The 18,768-nt window shown below is 39.2% G+C and overlaps 2 protein-coding genes across 5 annotated transcripts; one reads left to right on the forward strand and one right to left on the reverse strand.

The window, feature by feature from the left end:
* Nucleotides 1-325: 325 nt before the first annotated feature.
* On the reverse strand, nt 326-9,131 carry c8a (complement component 8, alpha polypeptide). The gene is made up of 13 exons (XM_082513792.1): nt 9,114-9,131; nt 8,316-8,332; nt 7,898-8,105; nt 7,681-7,774; nt 7,200-7,347; nt 6,905-7,052; nt 4,749-4,938; nt 4,494-4,676; nt 2,770-3,010; nt 2,541-2,672; nt 2,261-2,418; nt 1,862-2,087; nt 326-605 (listed from the first exon to the last, which is right to left on the reverse strand). Exons 3-13 carry the CDS (start codon nt 8,005-8,007, stop codon nt 454-456), a joined length of 1,782 nt encoding a protein of 593 aa, XP_082369918.1. The 5' UTR covers nt 8,008-8,105; nt 8,316-8,332; nt 9,114-9,131; the 3' UTR covers nt 326-453.
* On the forward strand, nt 8,507-18,032 carry LOC309694064 (uncharacterized protein). Of its 4 annotated transcripts, none has more exons than XM_082513788.1 (19): nt 8,507-8,692; nt 9,814-10,723; nt 10,847-11,038; nt 11,651-12,134; nt 12,214-12,329; nt 12,423-12,448; nt 12,529-12,590; nt 12,710-12,754; nt 12,840-12,969; nt 13,951-14,110; nt 14,262-14,385; nt 14,477-14,508; nt 14,692-14,755; nt 14,855-14,892; nt 15,149-15,212; nt 16,382-16,504; nt 16,621-16,634; nt 17,415-17,448; nt 17,611-18,032. In XM_082513788.1, the coding sequence occupies exons 1-19, from the start codon at nt 8,684-8,686 to the stop codon at nt 17,675-17,677; spliced, it is 2,694 nt and encodes an 897-aa protein (XP_082369914.1). In that variant the 5' UTR covers nt 8,507-8,683; the 3' UTR covers nt 17,678-18,032. The 4 variants fall into 4 exon arrangements, with proteins under 4 accessions (XP_082369914.1, XP_082369915.1, XP_082369916.1 ...); XM_082513789.1 differs by having other exon boundaries at nt 14,858-14,892; XM_082513790.1 differs by having other exon boundaries at nt 8,508-8,692; nt 12,559-12,590.
* Nucleotides 18,033-18,768: the final 736 nt, after the last annotated feature.

Consider the following 18,768-nt stretch of genomic DNA (forward strand, 5'->3'; position numbering starts at 1 on the left):
TTGGTGCAAAAATACCATTTTATGCCTCTCAACTTGTGTTGTCTTTGATATTCTTCATCAAATTGAAAAATAATTAAACAAAAGAAAAGAGAACAAATTAATGTTTTTGTGACAGGCTGCCAGTAACAGTAGGGTGCCTAATTTATCATTTAAAATTTGTTCTTTCATCCTAAATTTTAATACCGTTTCATCCCTTGAGTTAGGTGTCTTTTTTTGCTTACATGACTCAGGTCAGTGTTAAGTGGCTCAGCAAACAATAAAGCCTTCCTGTGAAAATGGCCAGGTACAAAGACTGGACACAAAATCTGCATGAACATACATTTATTCGGAAAAATACAGAAATTCCAATTTTCTCTTTTATTTTTGAGCACTTTAATGTTTCCAAAGGAATACAAAAAATGCTCACTAAGTAGTTAACACATCTTCACTCAGCAATCTGAAAGAAACTTGTGTTTAACAGGGCCAAGTCTGAGAAGCAGAGCCCAAGCAGGTGGCTCCGCCATTCTGAGGTGGAGGATTATTACACACTCGTGTCCTGGTCTTCCTCCTCGATGTACAGGGTGACCAGGCCCCCCAGCAGGACCACGATCCATCTGCCTTGGTTTCTGTTGATAAAAATTAAAGGTGTTGATTATGAACTGTAGGGTGTAGATCCATTAACAGCTAAATTTTTGAGTTTCACTAACAACAGATTAGATGACTATTTGAATATGAATCAGTGGAGAACTATCACCGCAGTCGGTTCATTCTAGCTCAGCTATTATGTTGCTTTGGGCTACAAAAGGCAACAGTCTGCAGTAAAGAGGAGCTGCTCCCTTTTTTCCAAGGGGCCACTACAGCAGATGGAGCCACACATTTTGATTTGGCAAAGATCGCGTGCCTTATGCTCTTCCTGACACAACCCTGCCATCTAACTGGGCTTGATGACTGGCACTAAGCGCACATTACCTTGTGATCCTTCTGAGGCTGGGTTTGTGTTTGCTTCCCTTCCGGAACCAGGGAGCTTTTGGATTTTACGGTGAATGTGTTAACCACTACACCATGGAGCCACACAACAGTCACAGTACTGGGTCGTGTGACCCAGTGTTTAAGTTTTATTGTATTTTGTTATTCATTTGTGTTCTAGTTTCAGTTTAGTTTCTCAAATTAATTTCTACGATGTCCAGGTTGCTGTTCTAGTCCTTTGTTTGTGTTTGTTTCTCCTGCTAAACAGGTGAACATAGATTCAGGAGCAACAGGACTTAGTGCTACTAATTCTTTGATTTTATTTATTTTTTGCTGTGTTTTACTTGCATCTATTTGAAAGAGTGAATGTAAACACAAAAAATTTATTTTATATGATGGAATATGCAGAAAATAGGTTTAAATGTTAAACAAATTCCTTCAAATCAAATAATGTTATATATAATTTAATTTTTGCTTGATGCAATGTGCATAAAGTTAAAAGATTAAAACTAATAAAACAAGGTTTTAAAAGAGACTTTTTCATTTGATTCAGTTTTATATGATGGATTATTCAGAAAATAGAATTGGGCTGAAAGGTCGGTTGCTTTATTCAGTTGTGTATCATGTTTTTAAAAAAGTAACTAGGCAATAAAGTAACTAATTACTTTTGAAAATAAGTAATCAGTAAAGTAACAGGATTACGTTCTCGACGAAGTAATCCGTAATTAGTAACTAATTACTATTTTCAAGTTACTTGACCAACACTGGTCATATACAAGTGAAGCTTGTCTGCTGAATGTTAAAAAATTACGACTACAATATTTGTCACAGTTGTATTTTTACTTGTTTCTAATGTCTTTTGAAATACTGTGTGTGATTTGAACATGTTCAGCTTGTTCCTGTTTCTTCTTCTCACCTCTTCGGTTGGTCTTTTCGCAGGCGTACCCCTGGTAGCCTGAACTACACATGCAATTACAAGACGTGCCTGAGAGGACAGGAATCCCATTGTTGCTGCAGGGGGCACAGCGGCACGGGTTAAACTGCTGCAGATACTCATCAATGGCTCGCTGCAAGTTGGCCAGTCTGTCACCTACGTGGTCAGCAGCTGTGCTGCTACGTACAAGCTCATGAATCGGCATGATCTAGTTTACAGGGCATGTGGGACAGAGACAGGACGAGAAGAAAGAGGAAAGTTCATTACAAGAAGATGTCAGCAGTGTGTTGAGAGAAATGACACTCAGATTTATAACATTTGTTGAAGAGCAAGATATATAATTCATCTTGATTCATACATAATTTAACTTTACTGAGTTACCTCATAATCAATGAGTGCTGGGTTATATTTAAGAGAGAACCCCCACTTCCGGTACATGTCAGGGTTCCTGATGGCGTTCAGACCAGCGCTGCTGTCTGTGATTCCTCCGCTTACTTTTGTGACAACGTCCTCAATAATAGCTGAACTACCTCTTCTATCTGTGCATACAAAAACAAATCAAAAGAAACTATAACCCTGTTTTTGTAAGAAATGAAAAAAAGTTACAAAGAAAGCAATTTAACTAGTTAATTTAGATAAAGACAGAATTTCCATTTTTCACCTTCATTGAAATGTCCGTCTTTGTTGCATAATTTCCCTGACAGCTTGGGCTCTATTGCTGCACTGCTGCCAACTGGAATACTCAAACCAAACGAGGCACCAAAGCATGAACCAGCTTCATCAGCGTTAATATCTGTAAACATTGGGGAAAACACAAAACAAGGGTTACTTTACATCGCATGTGATAATGTGGTAGAGTACTCTGATTACAAAATGGAAAACTCCAGTACTTAGGTTTCTCAGTGTTGTTTTGTTGACAATCATGACATGTTCCACGGTTCCACCCATAGTTCCCTCTGTGATATAGTGGGTGCCAAATGTGTTGAAGAAGCGAGAGTACATCCCAAAGTCGTATTCCTCTGGGAGCTCCATGAGTGAAACATAGAAATCTTCATGAAGCATCAGCTTATTAGTTCTCATCTTGAAGCGAGCGGTTTGCACTTCTGAATTAAGCCAAATGAAACCTAAATCCTGAGGGGGAAAAAACAATATAACAACTAGATTTTGCACTTTGAATGTGAAACAACAAATATACAAAGAAACAAAATGTGCCACCCTTCACTTCTTTATATTTTGTTTCTGTGGCAAAGGGGTCTGGGCCAGACTTGAACCCAAGGTGCTCCATTGAACCTTGTGGTTGAACATAAAATAGTGTTGTTGGTTTTTTTTTACTAATCAGGTGATTGCCAAAGTGCTTTTAGCTGATAACTTTTTCAGTTTGTCCTAAAAAAAAAAAAAACTAGAGGAAGAAGTCTACACAGATGAACGATGTCTGAAAGTTATCTTCCCAAGAAATAGAAAAATCCAGCAAAATAGGCGGAGCTGAAAGATGCATCTTCACTAGATCCATTTGGATCTTGTTGAAATTGATGGAACTATGAACACAGACGAGTACTTTCATATTTTGAGCTACCACACAATACCATCTGGGAAGCATCTGATAGGTAACAGGTTCATTGTTCAGCATGACAATGATCCCAAACACACAGTCTTAATATAACATAACATAATAACATATGTGAATTCTGACCAGTCACAAGAGACAGTTTCACATTGACCTAAGTAACAATTTCATGGTTCAAAGAGTGCACCACTCCGTCTCTTTTTTTCTTGCCTTGTCTCACCAATATGACAGAAACCATATGGATAAGATGACATTTCCTTAATTACACTTTGGATCTCACATTTAAATGAATGGAACGCTTACTTTGGTCTTCACAGATCACAGCCAAAAATAATAATGATAGCTTTTGAATTGTTTTCTTAATTTGTACATGCGTGTGCTTCTCTAATTATGAGGATCAGCCCAAACTACTTTGGTCCATTAAAAACCAGAATCCTGACAGCATGCCTGCCTCAACATTAACATCACTGAAGCAGTGTGGGATAATTTTGATCATTTTCCTTTGAACGTCCTTCCAGAAGCCTGGAACTATTCCTGAAAACTACTCAAAGACATCTTGCTTAGAGAGTTTAGACTATGTTAAAGAGCAAATGGTAGTCATACCAAATCTTGACTTTCAGACTGATTTGAATTGTATACATTTAATTGACATATTTACCATTTTAATCCCAAAATATAAAGAAGTGAAGAGGAGCTCAATAGTTCCACACAGTACTGTACAATCTTGCTGACACTATATTCTTGTTTGACCACTGAAGCTAATGCTAGGTAGAGTTCTTAGCTTAAGGTACCTGTTGAGCTAGCTAGCTCAAGCCAGTTGGATTGAATGTGACCTCTTATAAACAATCTAGTTAGCCATAGGTTAATTATTTGCTGGTAGCCTCAGTAGCTAGAAATACCGTAAGCTATTTAACTCTAAATTATTTAATGCTAAATTAAAAACGAATTAGCAGTGATTTCAAATAATGAACATTAATATATTTTAACAACAATATCAACAGTAATTGTTTTCATTTAAAACATTTTAATATTCGGGTGAAAAGAATATACCTGGCTTTCAAACTGTGTTATGTTATTGAGAAATGTATTTTCACTGCTGCCACCCAGTCCCACTTCCACACGGGAGATTCCAAATGTGAAGCCACTTTTGGACGATGACACTGTTTTCCTTGCTTTCAGCAGGCTCAGCATGTCATCAAAATATTCAGAAGAGCCCTTTGATGATGCTTGGGCCTGTAACAGGTTAGATACGTTAAAATATTTTTGTAGAATAAAATAAAACAAAAAATCAGAACATTACAGTACCATAAAATGGTAAGTATGGTAGTTGTATGGTTTTCTGTAGTTTTTTTCATCTTCATTGTAGTGCAGGTTCTCGCAGAATGCATCATACGTGAATTTTCTCCATTCGCCATTATAGACATATTCACACTCTCCTCCAAAATATCTTGGGTCAAGTACATGATCCATTAATTCTCCACTTAAAACATTATAGCTACAAGAAAGAAGAACAGTGCAAATTAAGAAATTACATTCAGATACAGATTTATCCTTTTTCAAGACAAAGAAATAGTGTGATATAAATGCATATCAAAGGTTCAATTGGACCGGCATTTTGGAGCTAAAACTGTTTCTGGAGCAAAGTATTTTGTTTTGGGGGGGTCACAGGGGTGCCTGTCAGTAAGAGGGTCCTGGGTTAAAATTCAGGCAGATGTTTCTGTGTGGAGTTTGCATGTCACCCATGCCAGCGTAGGTTCTCTCTGGGTGCTCCAGCTTCCTCTCACAGTCCAGAGTAAGGGATAGGTTTATTGTCCACAAGTGGGAATATGAAAGGCTGTCTATCTCTCTATGTTATGTATACCTTGCTTTTCATCCTATGACTGCTAGGAGAAGCTCTAGTGCCCCTGTGACCCTGGAAAAATAGATGGTGGAGTGAAATAGTCACAGTTTTACAGCAAAGTAAAAAAATATGTCTTTTAACAATTCTCAACTACAGAAGCAAACTTTAAGAAGAGGTACTTAATTAACGTATTACATAAATATTGATCACCAATTACCAAGTGATCACCAATGGGTGTGAATATTATCAGGGTTGTGATGCACATTTATCCCAGCTACCATAGAGGGAGAGGCAGGGTAAACCCTGGACCTTTTAGACAACACAGAGAGACCGGCAACCATTCGCGGTCACATTCACAGCTATGGGCAATTTAGAATCACCAATTAACCTAACCCCACTCCCTGCATGTCTTTGGACTGTGGGAGGAAGCTGGAGAACCTGGAGAGACACCCACGCAAATATAAGGAGAACATGCAAACTCCAATCAAACCCAGGACCTTCTAGCTGTGAGGCAAAAACGCCACCGTGCTGACATTGTTTGACAACTCCTTCATAAAAAAAAAAGCAAAAAATGCTTTTATTGTGGCAGGGTCATTTTAATGCAGTTATTTTATTTATAAGGTCTTGAAACAGCTTTGCATTTTATTGTTCACACAAAATATATTATGACTTGAGGTGGCAAAACTGAGTTCTTTTTTAAAATACACACGCAAATAATCTGCTAACAATCTTTTTACTTGCTGTTATATTTTAGGTCCTATTTTATAGCAACTTCAAAAGGTGCAACTTTTACTTTGAAGGCAAAATGTCAGTTTCTGATATGCATCGCATGTGTTTTTTCTTTTTTCTTTAATTAGTTTACAGATAATTGAATAAGCTAATGGTTCAGTGAATGGTAATCCACATCTTTATCCAAAACAAAAAGGAAGGACAACTTTAGAGTGACCATTTTCCTCAAGCTACTGGTTGTGATTAAAAAATAAATAAATAAATAAATCTTAGTATAATACAGAAAATCTCTGTTTGCATGTTTGTTTCTTTGGCCACCAACTCGTCCTACACAATCAGGAGTTGAGCCACCAAACTTGGCGCACAGGTAAAAATTAGGCCCCTGAGGTTTTAATCAATAGCAGAAATTATGCTTCATCGTGTTGCCTAGCAACTACCCAGCAGCATGGGTAAAATGTTGCTGGGTAGTTTTTCACATTTATGCACCTAGAATATTTTGTAAAAACATGACATTATTTTTATTTTACCGCAATTTACCACATTTATATCCATAAAGGGTGAATTATAAATTGTACAGTGTCATGTTGCCTGGCAACCACCTAGCAATGAGCTAAAATTACCTATTTTTTTTACATTTATGCACCAAAAAAACCTTATAAATGCATTTTAATCATTTAAATCTTAGGCCACAAGCAGGCCAAACAATACTGAAAGGTGGCTTTCACCAGGGTCACAGCAGTATGCCCGTTTCAAGGCATAACAATAGACAATATAAAAGATGGCTGTAGCCACTGAGATGCCACTGACTGCTAATGAAGTCACATATTGTACAACTTTCCATAGGTGATGTAAACTACATGTGCATGTGCATTCATCACAGCACATTATTCACCCTTGCGTGCCACGCTCCGCACCAGGGATCGGTATGAGGGTGGAACACTTGTCGTTTCTCTGGTTAACATTTTCACATCCATCCTCATCAGAAAAATCATCACAGTCTGGCTCTCCATTACATTGAAGCGAATGGCTGATGCAACGCCCTAGAAACAAAGTAAGTAAGGACGCACATTTATCAGAATTGACTTCCTGACACACAAATGCTTGCAGCATGCCATGCATGCTAGTGAAAAGACATAGAGAAATCACCTTCAGCATTTGTTGCCTGAATGGTCGTAGATGGTCCTTACCTGTTTCTTTGCAGGTGAAGCTCTCTTCGCAGTAATCTGGGACCAGACACGGCGTGGCTGATCTGGGACACATCTCCCTCCTCCAGAGTACATCAGTACACTCAGTCCCACCAAACTGTGAAGGTTTCTCTAAGTATCGGAAACTGAACTAAAACCAAGTTCAAAATGAGTTAAATTCTCTGAATTCATCCATTCATGCTCATAGTAGAAGAATCGTAAAATTAAAATTGTACAACATTTGATATTTATTGATGAGTTATAAAGTTATAAGAGAGCTTCCAGGAACATCGGGGACAGAGTACAGCCACGGCCCACTTTATTGACTCTCCTGATGTGATCTGAGTTACTTTGCAAAACAAACTGTGAAATGTCAGTGTTTGGAAGAAAGTTGCAGTAGCAAAGTATTGCACAAGCCAGCCATACCAAGCACTGTGAACAACATTAATCATATTTAAATGTTTAGTGAAAAAAGCATAATCACCTTTCTGTCTGTGCAGGAGTCACATGGTGTCCAAGATGACCAGCTCCCCAGTCTACAGTCGATAGGTGTCGGTTTGTTCACAGCTCTGGCCCTCCTGACCCACATAATTATTATTATTATCTTAGTTCCATTTGTAAATCCCATTGTGCATGAGATATGATAAATAAAAGCTATTAAGGTGTAAATGCAAGAAGTGGTGAGGTGAAAAATACTGTACCTGTTTTTAGCTGTTGTCCATGGCGTCCTGGATGCGTCAACAATTGTGTCAGAACTGACAAACAGATGCAGTGTGCATAAACCAAGGAGTAAACGAAGGAATGTCCCCATAGTGAAAATAAACAGCGATTCCTAAAGACTCAGAGCCACATCGCAAATCAGATATTGTGATCCTGAAGGGGTCCTGAGGGGACTCTTGACACTGTTGCCTTGATCAGCCACAGTAAATGATTGATCAAGAGTAAACACATGCGATTACAACAGTTAGGAAAGTTTTTCTCTGTCTTTTTTAAAAATCATCTATTGCAACCTTTTTCTATGACATACTTTACAAATGTGAAACTGAACCTTCACTGTGTGCAAAGTTGATATCCATTTATTTAAATTATGATATGTAATGAAATTTTCCGATACCTCACCGAATTTCATGAATCTTCTTGGAGAGGTGAGAGGTTGATATGGACAAAAGAAGATGCGTTAAAATTAAAAACTGTAAGTGGAAAATTAGTTATCGTTATCAAAATAAATCCCTATCCACGCACGTTGCGCCTTCGACGCTCCTGATTCGTTGATCGAGGAAACGTGAACGCGCACGTAGGTCGAGTGCAGCACGCAGGTGCGTCATTCAGCGGCTCTTTCAAATTGTTTGTTTTAGCCTTCACCGTGATTAACCAGAGCTGTTAGGTCGCTGTTTAAAAAAAAAAAAAGTAAACAGCGTCTCGGTATTAAAATTGAAACCGTCTTTCAAATGCTCGGTCCTTAACAGCGATGACAGACAGAAGCTACAATGGAAGAGGTAAAGTTACAAGGCTTTTATAGCAGGTTTAATTAGCTAAAGGGCAGTTAAATAGAAAGCTAATTTACTTGTATTGCTTTTCTTTCTGCTAATGTGCTTCTGCTGCTGCTTTACTCTTTCTAACACACGAGTATGGCTTACTTAACTGATAGAACGGGGAAAAAAAATACTTTTGAAATAAAATCGTCATTTTTACGACCAACCCAGTTAAATATATGAAAGTCGTTTCGGTGCTCACAGTGATAGCAGTTTTTCCTTTTGATCGCTTTTGAGAAACATGGATGTCTTAAATTTTCTACATCTATTATTGATTAAAACAATATATGAAGGCTTAATCTGTTCAGTAGCATCTTAATTAACCAACAAACACTTGGGTTTTAAATGACCAGCGACTTGTGGGAAAAAAAAGCCTCGCAATTACCAAAAGGGTGTAGTTTTGTTTTTTCGGGGAAAAGAAAGAAAGCTTAAAGCAGAGACATTAAATTTAGGTGAGCGGATTACTACTTTAAACTCTGCAGTTAGAAAAATAGTTCTAAAGTACCAAAAAAAGGTACCTTCACGTGTCATTTGTATGATTGGTAGGTAAGGTAGGATTGGAAACTTAGAAAGTTTATTTTCATTCCTGTTTCTCAGCATATGCAAACATTACCTGTTGAATTATAGCAATTTTGTTGGACAGATGGAACGCAAAATTATTTCTGTATCACTTTCAGGGGAGTAAATGAGGAAAAGACGTCTTTTGTAATTTTTGCAGGCTTATCTCTTTACCCCTTGAATGCCGAGCAGCAGCAACCCTTGAAGCTTTTTTTTTTTTCTAAACTGAGCAGTTTCTGTCATATTTCGGGCCTGCTTATAGAAACAATGACTGGGTTTGTACCAGAGGTTAGTGAGGGTGGTCTCTGCCCATGTAGCTTTCCTTGGAAAACGACAAACTCTTCTAATGGTTGTCACACCACGTCTTTATAGATATATACTGAGGTGTCAGCGCTCGTCATTAAGGGTTCAGAGGAGGGCATCAAACCTTGTCTTTATGAGGGAAAAGAGTTAAAATGACCATATAACATCCCTTATACTTCTGTGCTTTCTTTTACTTACGTTTTTTTTTTTTTTTTTTTATTTAGGAGGGACCAATCAACTTCAAAGCACTGAGGGCCAAATTTCAGGAAGAGGCTCTCCTGGCTCAATCCAAAACCAGCCGTCCAGCTGTTGCTGAAAAACCCAAACAGATTCTTCCACCTGGAGGTCACTGCACTGTGGTTAGCAGTATTAATACTGCTGCAGAAAACAAGACACCAGCGCTTCCTCGTGTCATTTTCAGAGATGCACTGCGACTGTCTGGAGGCAAGAGGCCGATTTCCTTTCCGCTGCAACCTCAGCGGACCTCCCTGTCATCTCAGCTTACTAATGGAGACGGCACAGCAAGGCATTCTCGATACATGCCGCTGGTGCTTCCTGTCCTGCCCGCAAAAGATCAGAAGACAGAAACACCATTCAGGAGAGAGTACAAACCCGAACCAGAGTTGGGGAAGGAAGCCTTGCCACAAACTAAAGTCAAGAAGAAGGCTTTGCTGCTTCCATTCAAATCAGTCAAAGCATCAAAGGTCAGTGCGGAAAGCGGAGATGAGCCCACATATGGTGATTTGACCACCAGACCGTGTAGCACTCCTGGTGAGTTGCCATCAGTGGAAAAACAAACCACAGAGGATGGGGCTTCACTCCAAAGTGACCAATCAAACAGTGAATACCCCCTCTCCAGTCCAGATGTCCCAGTCACCCCTCCTTCAGCAGAGACCACAGTCGATTCTGACAATAAAATTATGAGCACTTTGGAGAGGGCCAAGAAGAAATTCTCACGCCGAAACATGTTGATCTCTTCCAAACCCAAGAGCTTGCATTCCCCTGACAACACAGGCAAGGAGTTTACTCCACCACCGAGGACCGCTGATCTGCCCACCCCCCCACCAGTGTGTCTTTCACATCTGGCTTGTATCTCAGCCCGGCCTTTCTTCAAAACCAACAACGCTTTATGCAGTAAGCTATATGCAGAGTGACAAATGTCAAAATCTGCAGTTTCATCATGTGTGTTAATGTTATAACATAAATTTTTATATACATTGCTAATACTATTCATATTTAATGCTTTTCCCCCTCAAGAATCGGCACTGGATAAGCAGCTTGGCAGAGAGAAATCTGAAAATATGCCAGTGAAGACTGTTGAACTTCATCCACCATGTGTCCCACTAAAGAAGCCTCTGCCTGATCTGAGAACACTGGGGCCAGTGCCGGCAAAGCCCCTCAGACCTCCATTAGTAGATCTCAGCTATTACCATGCGCCTCTGTTTACTGGTATGAGAGTCTCACGAAGTCTACAGACATGGCCACTGGGAGCAATAGCAGAGAATAGATTTGCGTTAAAAACCTATTAGAAAATGTCAGCGAAGGTTAGCTGATGCGTTTTAGCAAATTCTGTCCTCTCTTGCTGTCACATAGACAGTTTACCTGCATCTCAAACTGCGCATTAGGTGTCAGAATAATCTGACAAATTACTTGGGCTGCGATCAGTCATATTAGAAAACATAGTTGACAACAAAAGGTTTCTTGATCTTAAGAAAAACCTGATTAATGTTGGAAAAATAGGAAAATGTAGGTTTTATTTTAGGTTTTAACATCAGCTGCTGTCTATATAGCGTCAGTTAGAATGATTATTTATTAGCAGTACTCCTAATAACATCTCAGGTTAAACAGATGCATGTTGGAAAAGGCTATCAGTCTGTTTATAGAGATTAATGTTTCATTTCTTCTTCTTTTTCCTCTTTTTGCATCTTCAGTTCTGTGGCCACAGTTCATGTGCTTAGTCATCAGTGACTTAGCATTATCCTCTCTGCAGTTCACATTATTCCTCTTTTTGTGGTGAGGCCTAACATCTGTTCAAATACTGCTTTTACTTTCTTATTATAGTGGTGTCACCAAACGTTAGCCAAGCAGAGTCTGAGCACCCACCCGTCTCCAACCCTCTGCTGGATGCCCCAGAGTTTCCAGACTTTGAAAATACAGAGATGGAAACAGCAGAAAGTGGAGGTGTTGATGTTGCTGCACTAGAACTGGAGGCCTTAGACTTAGTCGGCGCTAACCCTCACACAGCTGTCGACGCTGAGCATCCACAAGCTGACTTGTCAGCGCACAATCCTGTGGGGCCTCGTGTGAGCTCCATCATCCAAGATCTGAACCTTGGAAGTGAAAACATAATACCCCTTGATCCAGCCAGCTTCTCTGAACCAATAAACTTGTTGGAGTTCCCAGAGTCTGCTATACCACAGCAGAGGTCCCAGAGCAAAGAGGTGCTTGTCGATTCTTTTCCTAAATCTCCGTCTGATGAAACTGATGTGGGAGTTGCTGAGTGTCAGTCTTTCCCAGAGGAAAGAGAGCTCAGTAGCCACTCATGGTAAGTTTTATAGTAACTGGAATCAGTTTTTTTTTCCTTCTTCATATAACAGTGTGCTGTTTATACTTTCCCCTTACAGTGGACATCAACAGGACAGTTACTATGAAACGTATACTAACATATATGAAGATGTTGAGAATATGAACAAATTCACTTTGAGCCAAAACTCCACCAAAAGAAAAGGCGGACTGAAGAGTAAGTACTTCACACACATTTTATTCTTAAAATAAAACCATTTGCAGATATTTATTCTCATTTATAATCACTGTTTGCTTTTGCTTTTTACAGATCCATACGTGGACCACCAGCCAAAGGTAACTCATTTTTAAATCGGAGTATATAATCATCTTAGCAACTTTAAAAAGTGTATTTTACTGTGTATTTTTGTATCTAGTGTTGTCTTTTTTGGGTTTTTTCTCAAAAGGAGTCATGTGTTAAAAGGCAAAAGAATCCATGGTATGCTTTTTCTTTTTTCCCGTCTTTCATTCCCTCCTTCCCTTCTCGTAAACATAATACCTTTGTTCTGTTATTGACACTGTGACATCCATTCCCTTCCTATGGTTATCAAACTGCAGGGTTTGTGTATCGGGTGAACATTTGGCACATAATCATATGCACAGGTATGTCAGACATGTAAATCTTTTTACTTAACATGTGATTTAAAAAAACAAGCTACTCAAATCCCTTTTTTCACATTTTTCTTAGCATGATGAACACTCCCAACCCCGCCGACCATAAAGAACAGAAGAAGCGGGAGAAACAACGATTGGAAAAGGAAAAAAAGGAGCAAAAAGAGAGGGAGAAGAAGGAAAATGAAATGAAAAAGAAGTTCAAAGTAAGGGGGTGATTTGTTTTGAGATGATGACTTTTGATTTTAGTTTCCTTTGGTTACTGTTTATTCAGCTTTTCTAAGTCACAGTTGGGAAATGTTACTTCCTGAATTTTTAGGGTTTTTTTTTTTTTAATAAAACTTCAAACATAGAATCAGTGCAGCATCTCTTCAGAGATGTAAAACATTTTTGTGCTTTACTTTTTTTGCTGCTTAGGTATTTGTAAGACAGTGCAGCTCATTGCTAAGATGTGACTCCTATAATGTATAACAGATGGATGTGGCTTTAGGGTCTGAAAAAGTACCATATACCTTTCTTTCTAATAGCCAGCAGAGGGTGACACCTGTGTTTTCTGGAAATAAAAATAAAAAATCCTTTCATGTATAACCTCAGTAAATGTGTTCCTGATGTGATCAATTTCACTAACTAGAAGTCTAATTTCAAGTCTTTATGAATACAACAAAACAAATATTTGTTTTCAGTTTGCCAGCCTGTGAGTGTGTGACATCCAAGGACAGCTTCTGAAAATGAAACCAATGCAGAAAGTGTTAAAAACTCCAGTACCTGTAGGAATCCCCATAGTCTCGTGTTAAAATGTCCAACTTTACAGCATTAAAAAGCTTGTTTACAACCTGGTAGAAAAAACAGTTTTCACTGCTGTGGATAGTTCACTTGCTCATAACAACTCTGAGTGGCTAAGTCGATTTTACAGGTGTTCAGACACCGACAGCTGAGGCCGATGAGTAAGTGCTTTGTAATCTTAGCAATAGTGTGTGTGTGTGTGTGTGTGTGTGTGTGTGTGTTGCAGCCGCAGGGTTTATGAATGCAGCTTGCTCTCCAAGCTTGCAAACATTAGCAGATTAATTGGCACTCCAGCCTCCGTCCACCCAAAAAGAAAAAAGACAGGGCAGTGGTCAAAATGTTAATATTGAACCTTAAAACTCTAACGTCATTGTTTACATACAGTCTTTTACGTGACCTCGTAGGTGACGGGGGACGAAGAGCCGATGTACCATGCCAAGGTGATGGTGGCCAGTAAAGTCCGCAAGAATGATCTGCCTGTGAAGAGCGGGGACACGGTCAGCATTATCCGCACCACCAACTGCCCCAAAGGCAAATGGTTGGCCCGAGACGCCAACAACAAGTGTGAGTTCACTTTTGTGTTATTTGTAAGTGTGAAATAAGAATGGCTTAATAGCATCTGGACTTTAAAAACATAGCATGGATACAACAGATGTTGATACAACAGGAGTGTTTCCACATTTGGTGTCATTACTTTGCTGCTCTCTCCTTGCAGATGGTTATATTTCAGTGATGAATGTGGAGCTAAATATCAAGGAGATGCTGGAACTCGGCAAGAAGGCTCAAGCAGCAGGGCGAGGAGGCAACGTGGAGGGAGATAACATAAGTATTGGAAGCAGGTACTGGGTAGCACACTGATCAAATTTTTAGTTTCTCAATTAAAAACAAAACAAAACAGTGCCATGATTCACTTTTTTCTTTGTTTTTCAGATCCTCAAACCAGCCTTTTCTAACAAGCAGTTGTAAGTTTCAGGAGGCTCTGTATGACTGAAACTTAGGCTGGATCCCAGCCTGCATCACTTAACTGCTGTCATCTGCTTTACGGCCGGATGTTATTTTATGATACTGATGGAATTCATGGGCTTTCATTAGCATGCTTGTCAGGCTTCATTGTTTGTTTTATTCCTTTTTCCTTCTTCACACAGTCACAGATGACAGCGAGGAGTGGGCCTATGAAGATGAGACCCTCTCACCATTCAGTGAGAGCCAGTAAGATGTTTGGCATTTATTCAAAGCAGCTTTTTGATCAGTGTCACTTCTAAAAATGACAAATGAACATTAAATATTCTTTCTCTTCAATGTGGGTAGCAGCTTTTCTCAGCAGACGGCTTCAGTGCCCGAGACGTGTGAGTACATTTTTATGTCCCGTCTTTTTGAAGTTGAAATGGGCCAACAGAAGATGCCTACCCACACCCCCACCCTCTCCTGTTTAAAGGGAACTCTGGTTGTTTTATGCAATGGCAGACTGCAGCAGGGCTTTGATGTGCACTTTTACCATATGTTTTTCTTACTTCCTTCCTCTTCAGTCTGCATTTTAACTAACCCCGTTCCTGTCTCGCCCTTCCGCTTACACCTCTGCCCTTCATTTGTTCACTTTGTCAGCATGTGTTCATGCTGGTGCCCAGAACACACCGAATGACGCCAACTTGGATGACCTGCACTCGCAGTAAGTCTCAAACACGGATGTCAGAGCAGACGCATTATTTCCCTTTCAAACCCTTCATAAACATTACTGCACTGCTTCTTAGCAAGGGTATATATACTGTGTTGTGGACTAATTTATGATCACTTACTGTGTTAATGAGCAGGTAAATATTAAAGGTGGAAGAGGAGCAAAAACAATATTGGGACACATTTTACAAGGTCCTTGAAGCTGTAGCGATACAGGGAGTGTTTCTAGAGACCTCCACTGATTACAGGAGCGACTAAAGACTATCATTGCCACACTGGATGATAAACTTAAAAATCTTAGCTGATTAACAGTCTGCCCGAGAAAGGCGAATCACCAAACCGAGAAACCGGCTAACTGCTGGGTTCTCTTTTTGTTAACCTGTTACTTGTTTATGATTTTTCTTGATTGGCATCATTTTCTTTTACAAAATGATTAAAAAACTCCAATTATAATCATCTGTGAGGTATTCCAGTTTATTCTTTTGTGCGAGCAACTGTATAAATCTAAAAGCTATTCAATTTGTAATCACATCCGACAAAGGGAGGGCGCCAGCTGGTAAAATATTGGCCAATTTACTTGAAATTTAAGCGAAACAATTAATCAGAAGAGAGAAAAGCTGCTGATTGTCTAAGTGAGCAAAGCTTGAAGTCCAAAATATTGGGATATTTTAAATCCTAAGTGGCAGAAATGGTTAAATAACCAACGCTTGCTGTTTTATTTAACCTACTTATCAACATCTTACTAATACACAAAGGATCGCCACTATTAATTTTTGTTTGTTTTTTGTTTTTTTTAAACTGTGGATTTGTAACATAAGTTTTCTTCTTTTTTATGGAACACTGAGTTTAGGTTAAGCCTAAAACTAAATTACAAAAATTGACTTTGATAGCATTGCCTTGAAGGCTTTTACCTTAGCTGAAGGAAGCTTTTTGAGCCTTTTATAACCAGGCTTTTACTTTGAAACCTCAGGCCAATACAAATTTGATAAAACGTTTTGTCTTCTGTTCCAGGAAGTACAAAAAGTAGCCTTTAATAAAAAGCTCTGCTTCAGGGAGGTGTTGTGTTGGGTTCTACTCACCCTGCACAGTCTTGTTTCCGTGGAAGAATTTGGAAGCTGGACAAAATAAAACAACTAATTTTGCAACATTACTTCTGCTCTTCAGAATTAAGCATGAAGCCCTGCAGAAGTTGGCAGTCTTCTTTCACCAGACCAAAGATGAACTTGGTGATGTCCATGATGATGATGATGATGATGATGATGATGATGATGGAGCAAAGTTTACAAGGTTTTATTTTTGTAACCTTTAACCTCAGACACTATTTATGCAAACTTGTCATGTTTCTAGCTGCTTGTCTTTATATTCAACAGCACTGTTCTTTCCTCTTCTTGTGTCCTGTTTAGCCATGAACCTCAGAGTAAGTGGTGTGTTGTTTTTGTTTTTCCCCTCCCATTCTCTGCCATGGCTCCACTGTTGTCACCACATGTCGCCCTCACTGATAATATGCATATGCATCTGGTACACTAGCTGCACAGGGGCTCAGAGGAAAGCACTCCAAGGGATCATTAACACCGCCCAAAAGATCACTGGCTGCCCTCTCCCCACACTGGAAGTTCTACACAACGCCCACTGTTTTAAAAAGGCCCAAAACATCATAAAAGACACCTCACATCCTGGCCACTCCCTGTTCGAACTGTTGCCCTCAGGCAGACGGTACAGGGCAATCAGAGCAAGGACTAATAGACTCAAACACAGCTGTTATCCAACTGCAATAACACATCTGAATACTACAAAAAAATGTCCATCACGCCACTCTTGTGTTAATCTATGCACGGTCTGAAGCATGTGTGTGGGAATGTATGTGAATGTTTTACTGTTATATCTTATTAGTATTTTAAGTATTCTATCTATTTTATTTATTGAATTTTATTGTTTTATTTATATTTTGATATTGCTAGGGATGATGCAATGATCGGGGACCATTCTTAATTTCGTTGTTCTCATGACAATGACAATAAAGTTTCTGATTCTGATTCTAATGGTGAAGCTAAACACGGGAGACTTTTTCCCTAATGGAAAATAACTTGAGAAACCTTTATCTGCTTTAAATGACCTGGAGTCATGCTGCTGTTAGTTATTTTGCGTTGCTGGTTGTTCAAAGCTGATGTGACACTTGTATCTGTTCGTCTTTATCTAGACTTCTTGAGTGCGGTTGAGGAGCCTCCATATCCGTAAGTGTCTCCTGTTTCCTTCTGATCAGAAAGCCTAACTTTGTTATTATGACAAACATTAAACTGAGTACCCATAGAAGCATGTACTGTAATACTTAGAAAAAACATCTTACCTAACCCTTTCTCATAAACTGTTGTAATGCCCTGTGTTCTTCTTGACAGTGAACAAGAAGTTGACTTCACAGAGCTGGAACTTCTTCCTCCCCCACCGCTATATGCTGACACCTAATTATCACTTTATGGAGATTGATGTTATGACTTTGACCCTCTGCTGTGAAGAAAAAAACCCTCATGAATACTAATTGAACTGTGATATCACCTACTTTTTGCGAATAGTAGTCGTTTGTTTTTGTTTTTTTTGTTTGTTTTCATTACTCTGGAAGTCACTGAAATGAGTAATGGTGCACATATTAAACGGTTACACTTTGTCTAAATACCAGTAACAGTTAAGTGTTCACTTGTGGTTGCTTAGTTATGACTGTTTCCAGAAATGTTGTTTACATTTCTTTCTTTCTTTTTTTTTTTTTGCTGTTGTTTCAGTGTAACATCTAATAAATAGTTGACATCGAGTTATGCCTTTATGACACCGTTTGGTTTTCCTATCCTGTTTGTGTACAGTCTTTTCTTATGACTGAGTTTGAGGCAGTGGTGGGGGAACTCCAGGCCTCAATGGCCGGTGTCCTGCAGCTTTTAGATGTGTCCTTGATCCAACACAGCTGATTCAAATTGCTAAATTACCTCAACATGTTTTGAAGTTCTCCAGAGGCCTGGTAAAAAACACATCATTTGATTCAGGTGTGTTGACCCAGGGTGCAATCTAAAATCTAAAATATGCAGGACACTGTCACATGAGACCTGGAGTCCCCCCCCCCTCTGTTAAAGCATCCCAGTACTGAGGCTGTGCTTATCAGGGTTACAAATGATATCTTAAGAACAAATGATATGGGCAGGTGTTCTATCCTTGTATTACTTCACAAATGTGTTCTTTACCTCACGCTGGCGTCCTCAGTCCAAAGACATGCACGCTGGAGTGAATTGTTGTGTTCATTGATATAATTGAATAATCTGGGCTGGATTTAGGTGGTGGCTGTGGCTCAGTAAGTTAATTTTGTCAACTGTAATTAACTTGCATCTATTGCAGTGTATTTAAGAGCATGTCAGGCGTAGGTTAAAAGTACTTTTTAATGAATGTTTGTGTAATAGGTGAATGAGGATGGTACCAAGAAAGCACTTTGAGTGCTCAAATTGCTTCAGTCCAACTGCAACCCTGAATTGGATGAGCAGAAGAAAATGGATGAGCTCAAAGTTTGCAAAATCAAG

The sequence above is a fragment of the Aulonocara stuartgranti genome (assembly GCF_965226115.1).
Source record: "Aulonocara stuartgranti genome assembly, chromosome: 18".
In the NCBI taxonomy this organism is placed as follows: domain Eukaryota; kingdom Metazoa; phylum Chordata; class Actinopteri; order Cichliformes; family Cichlidae; genus Aulonocara; species Aulonocara stuartgranti.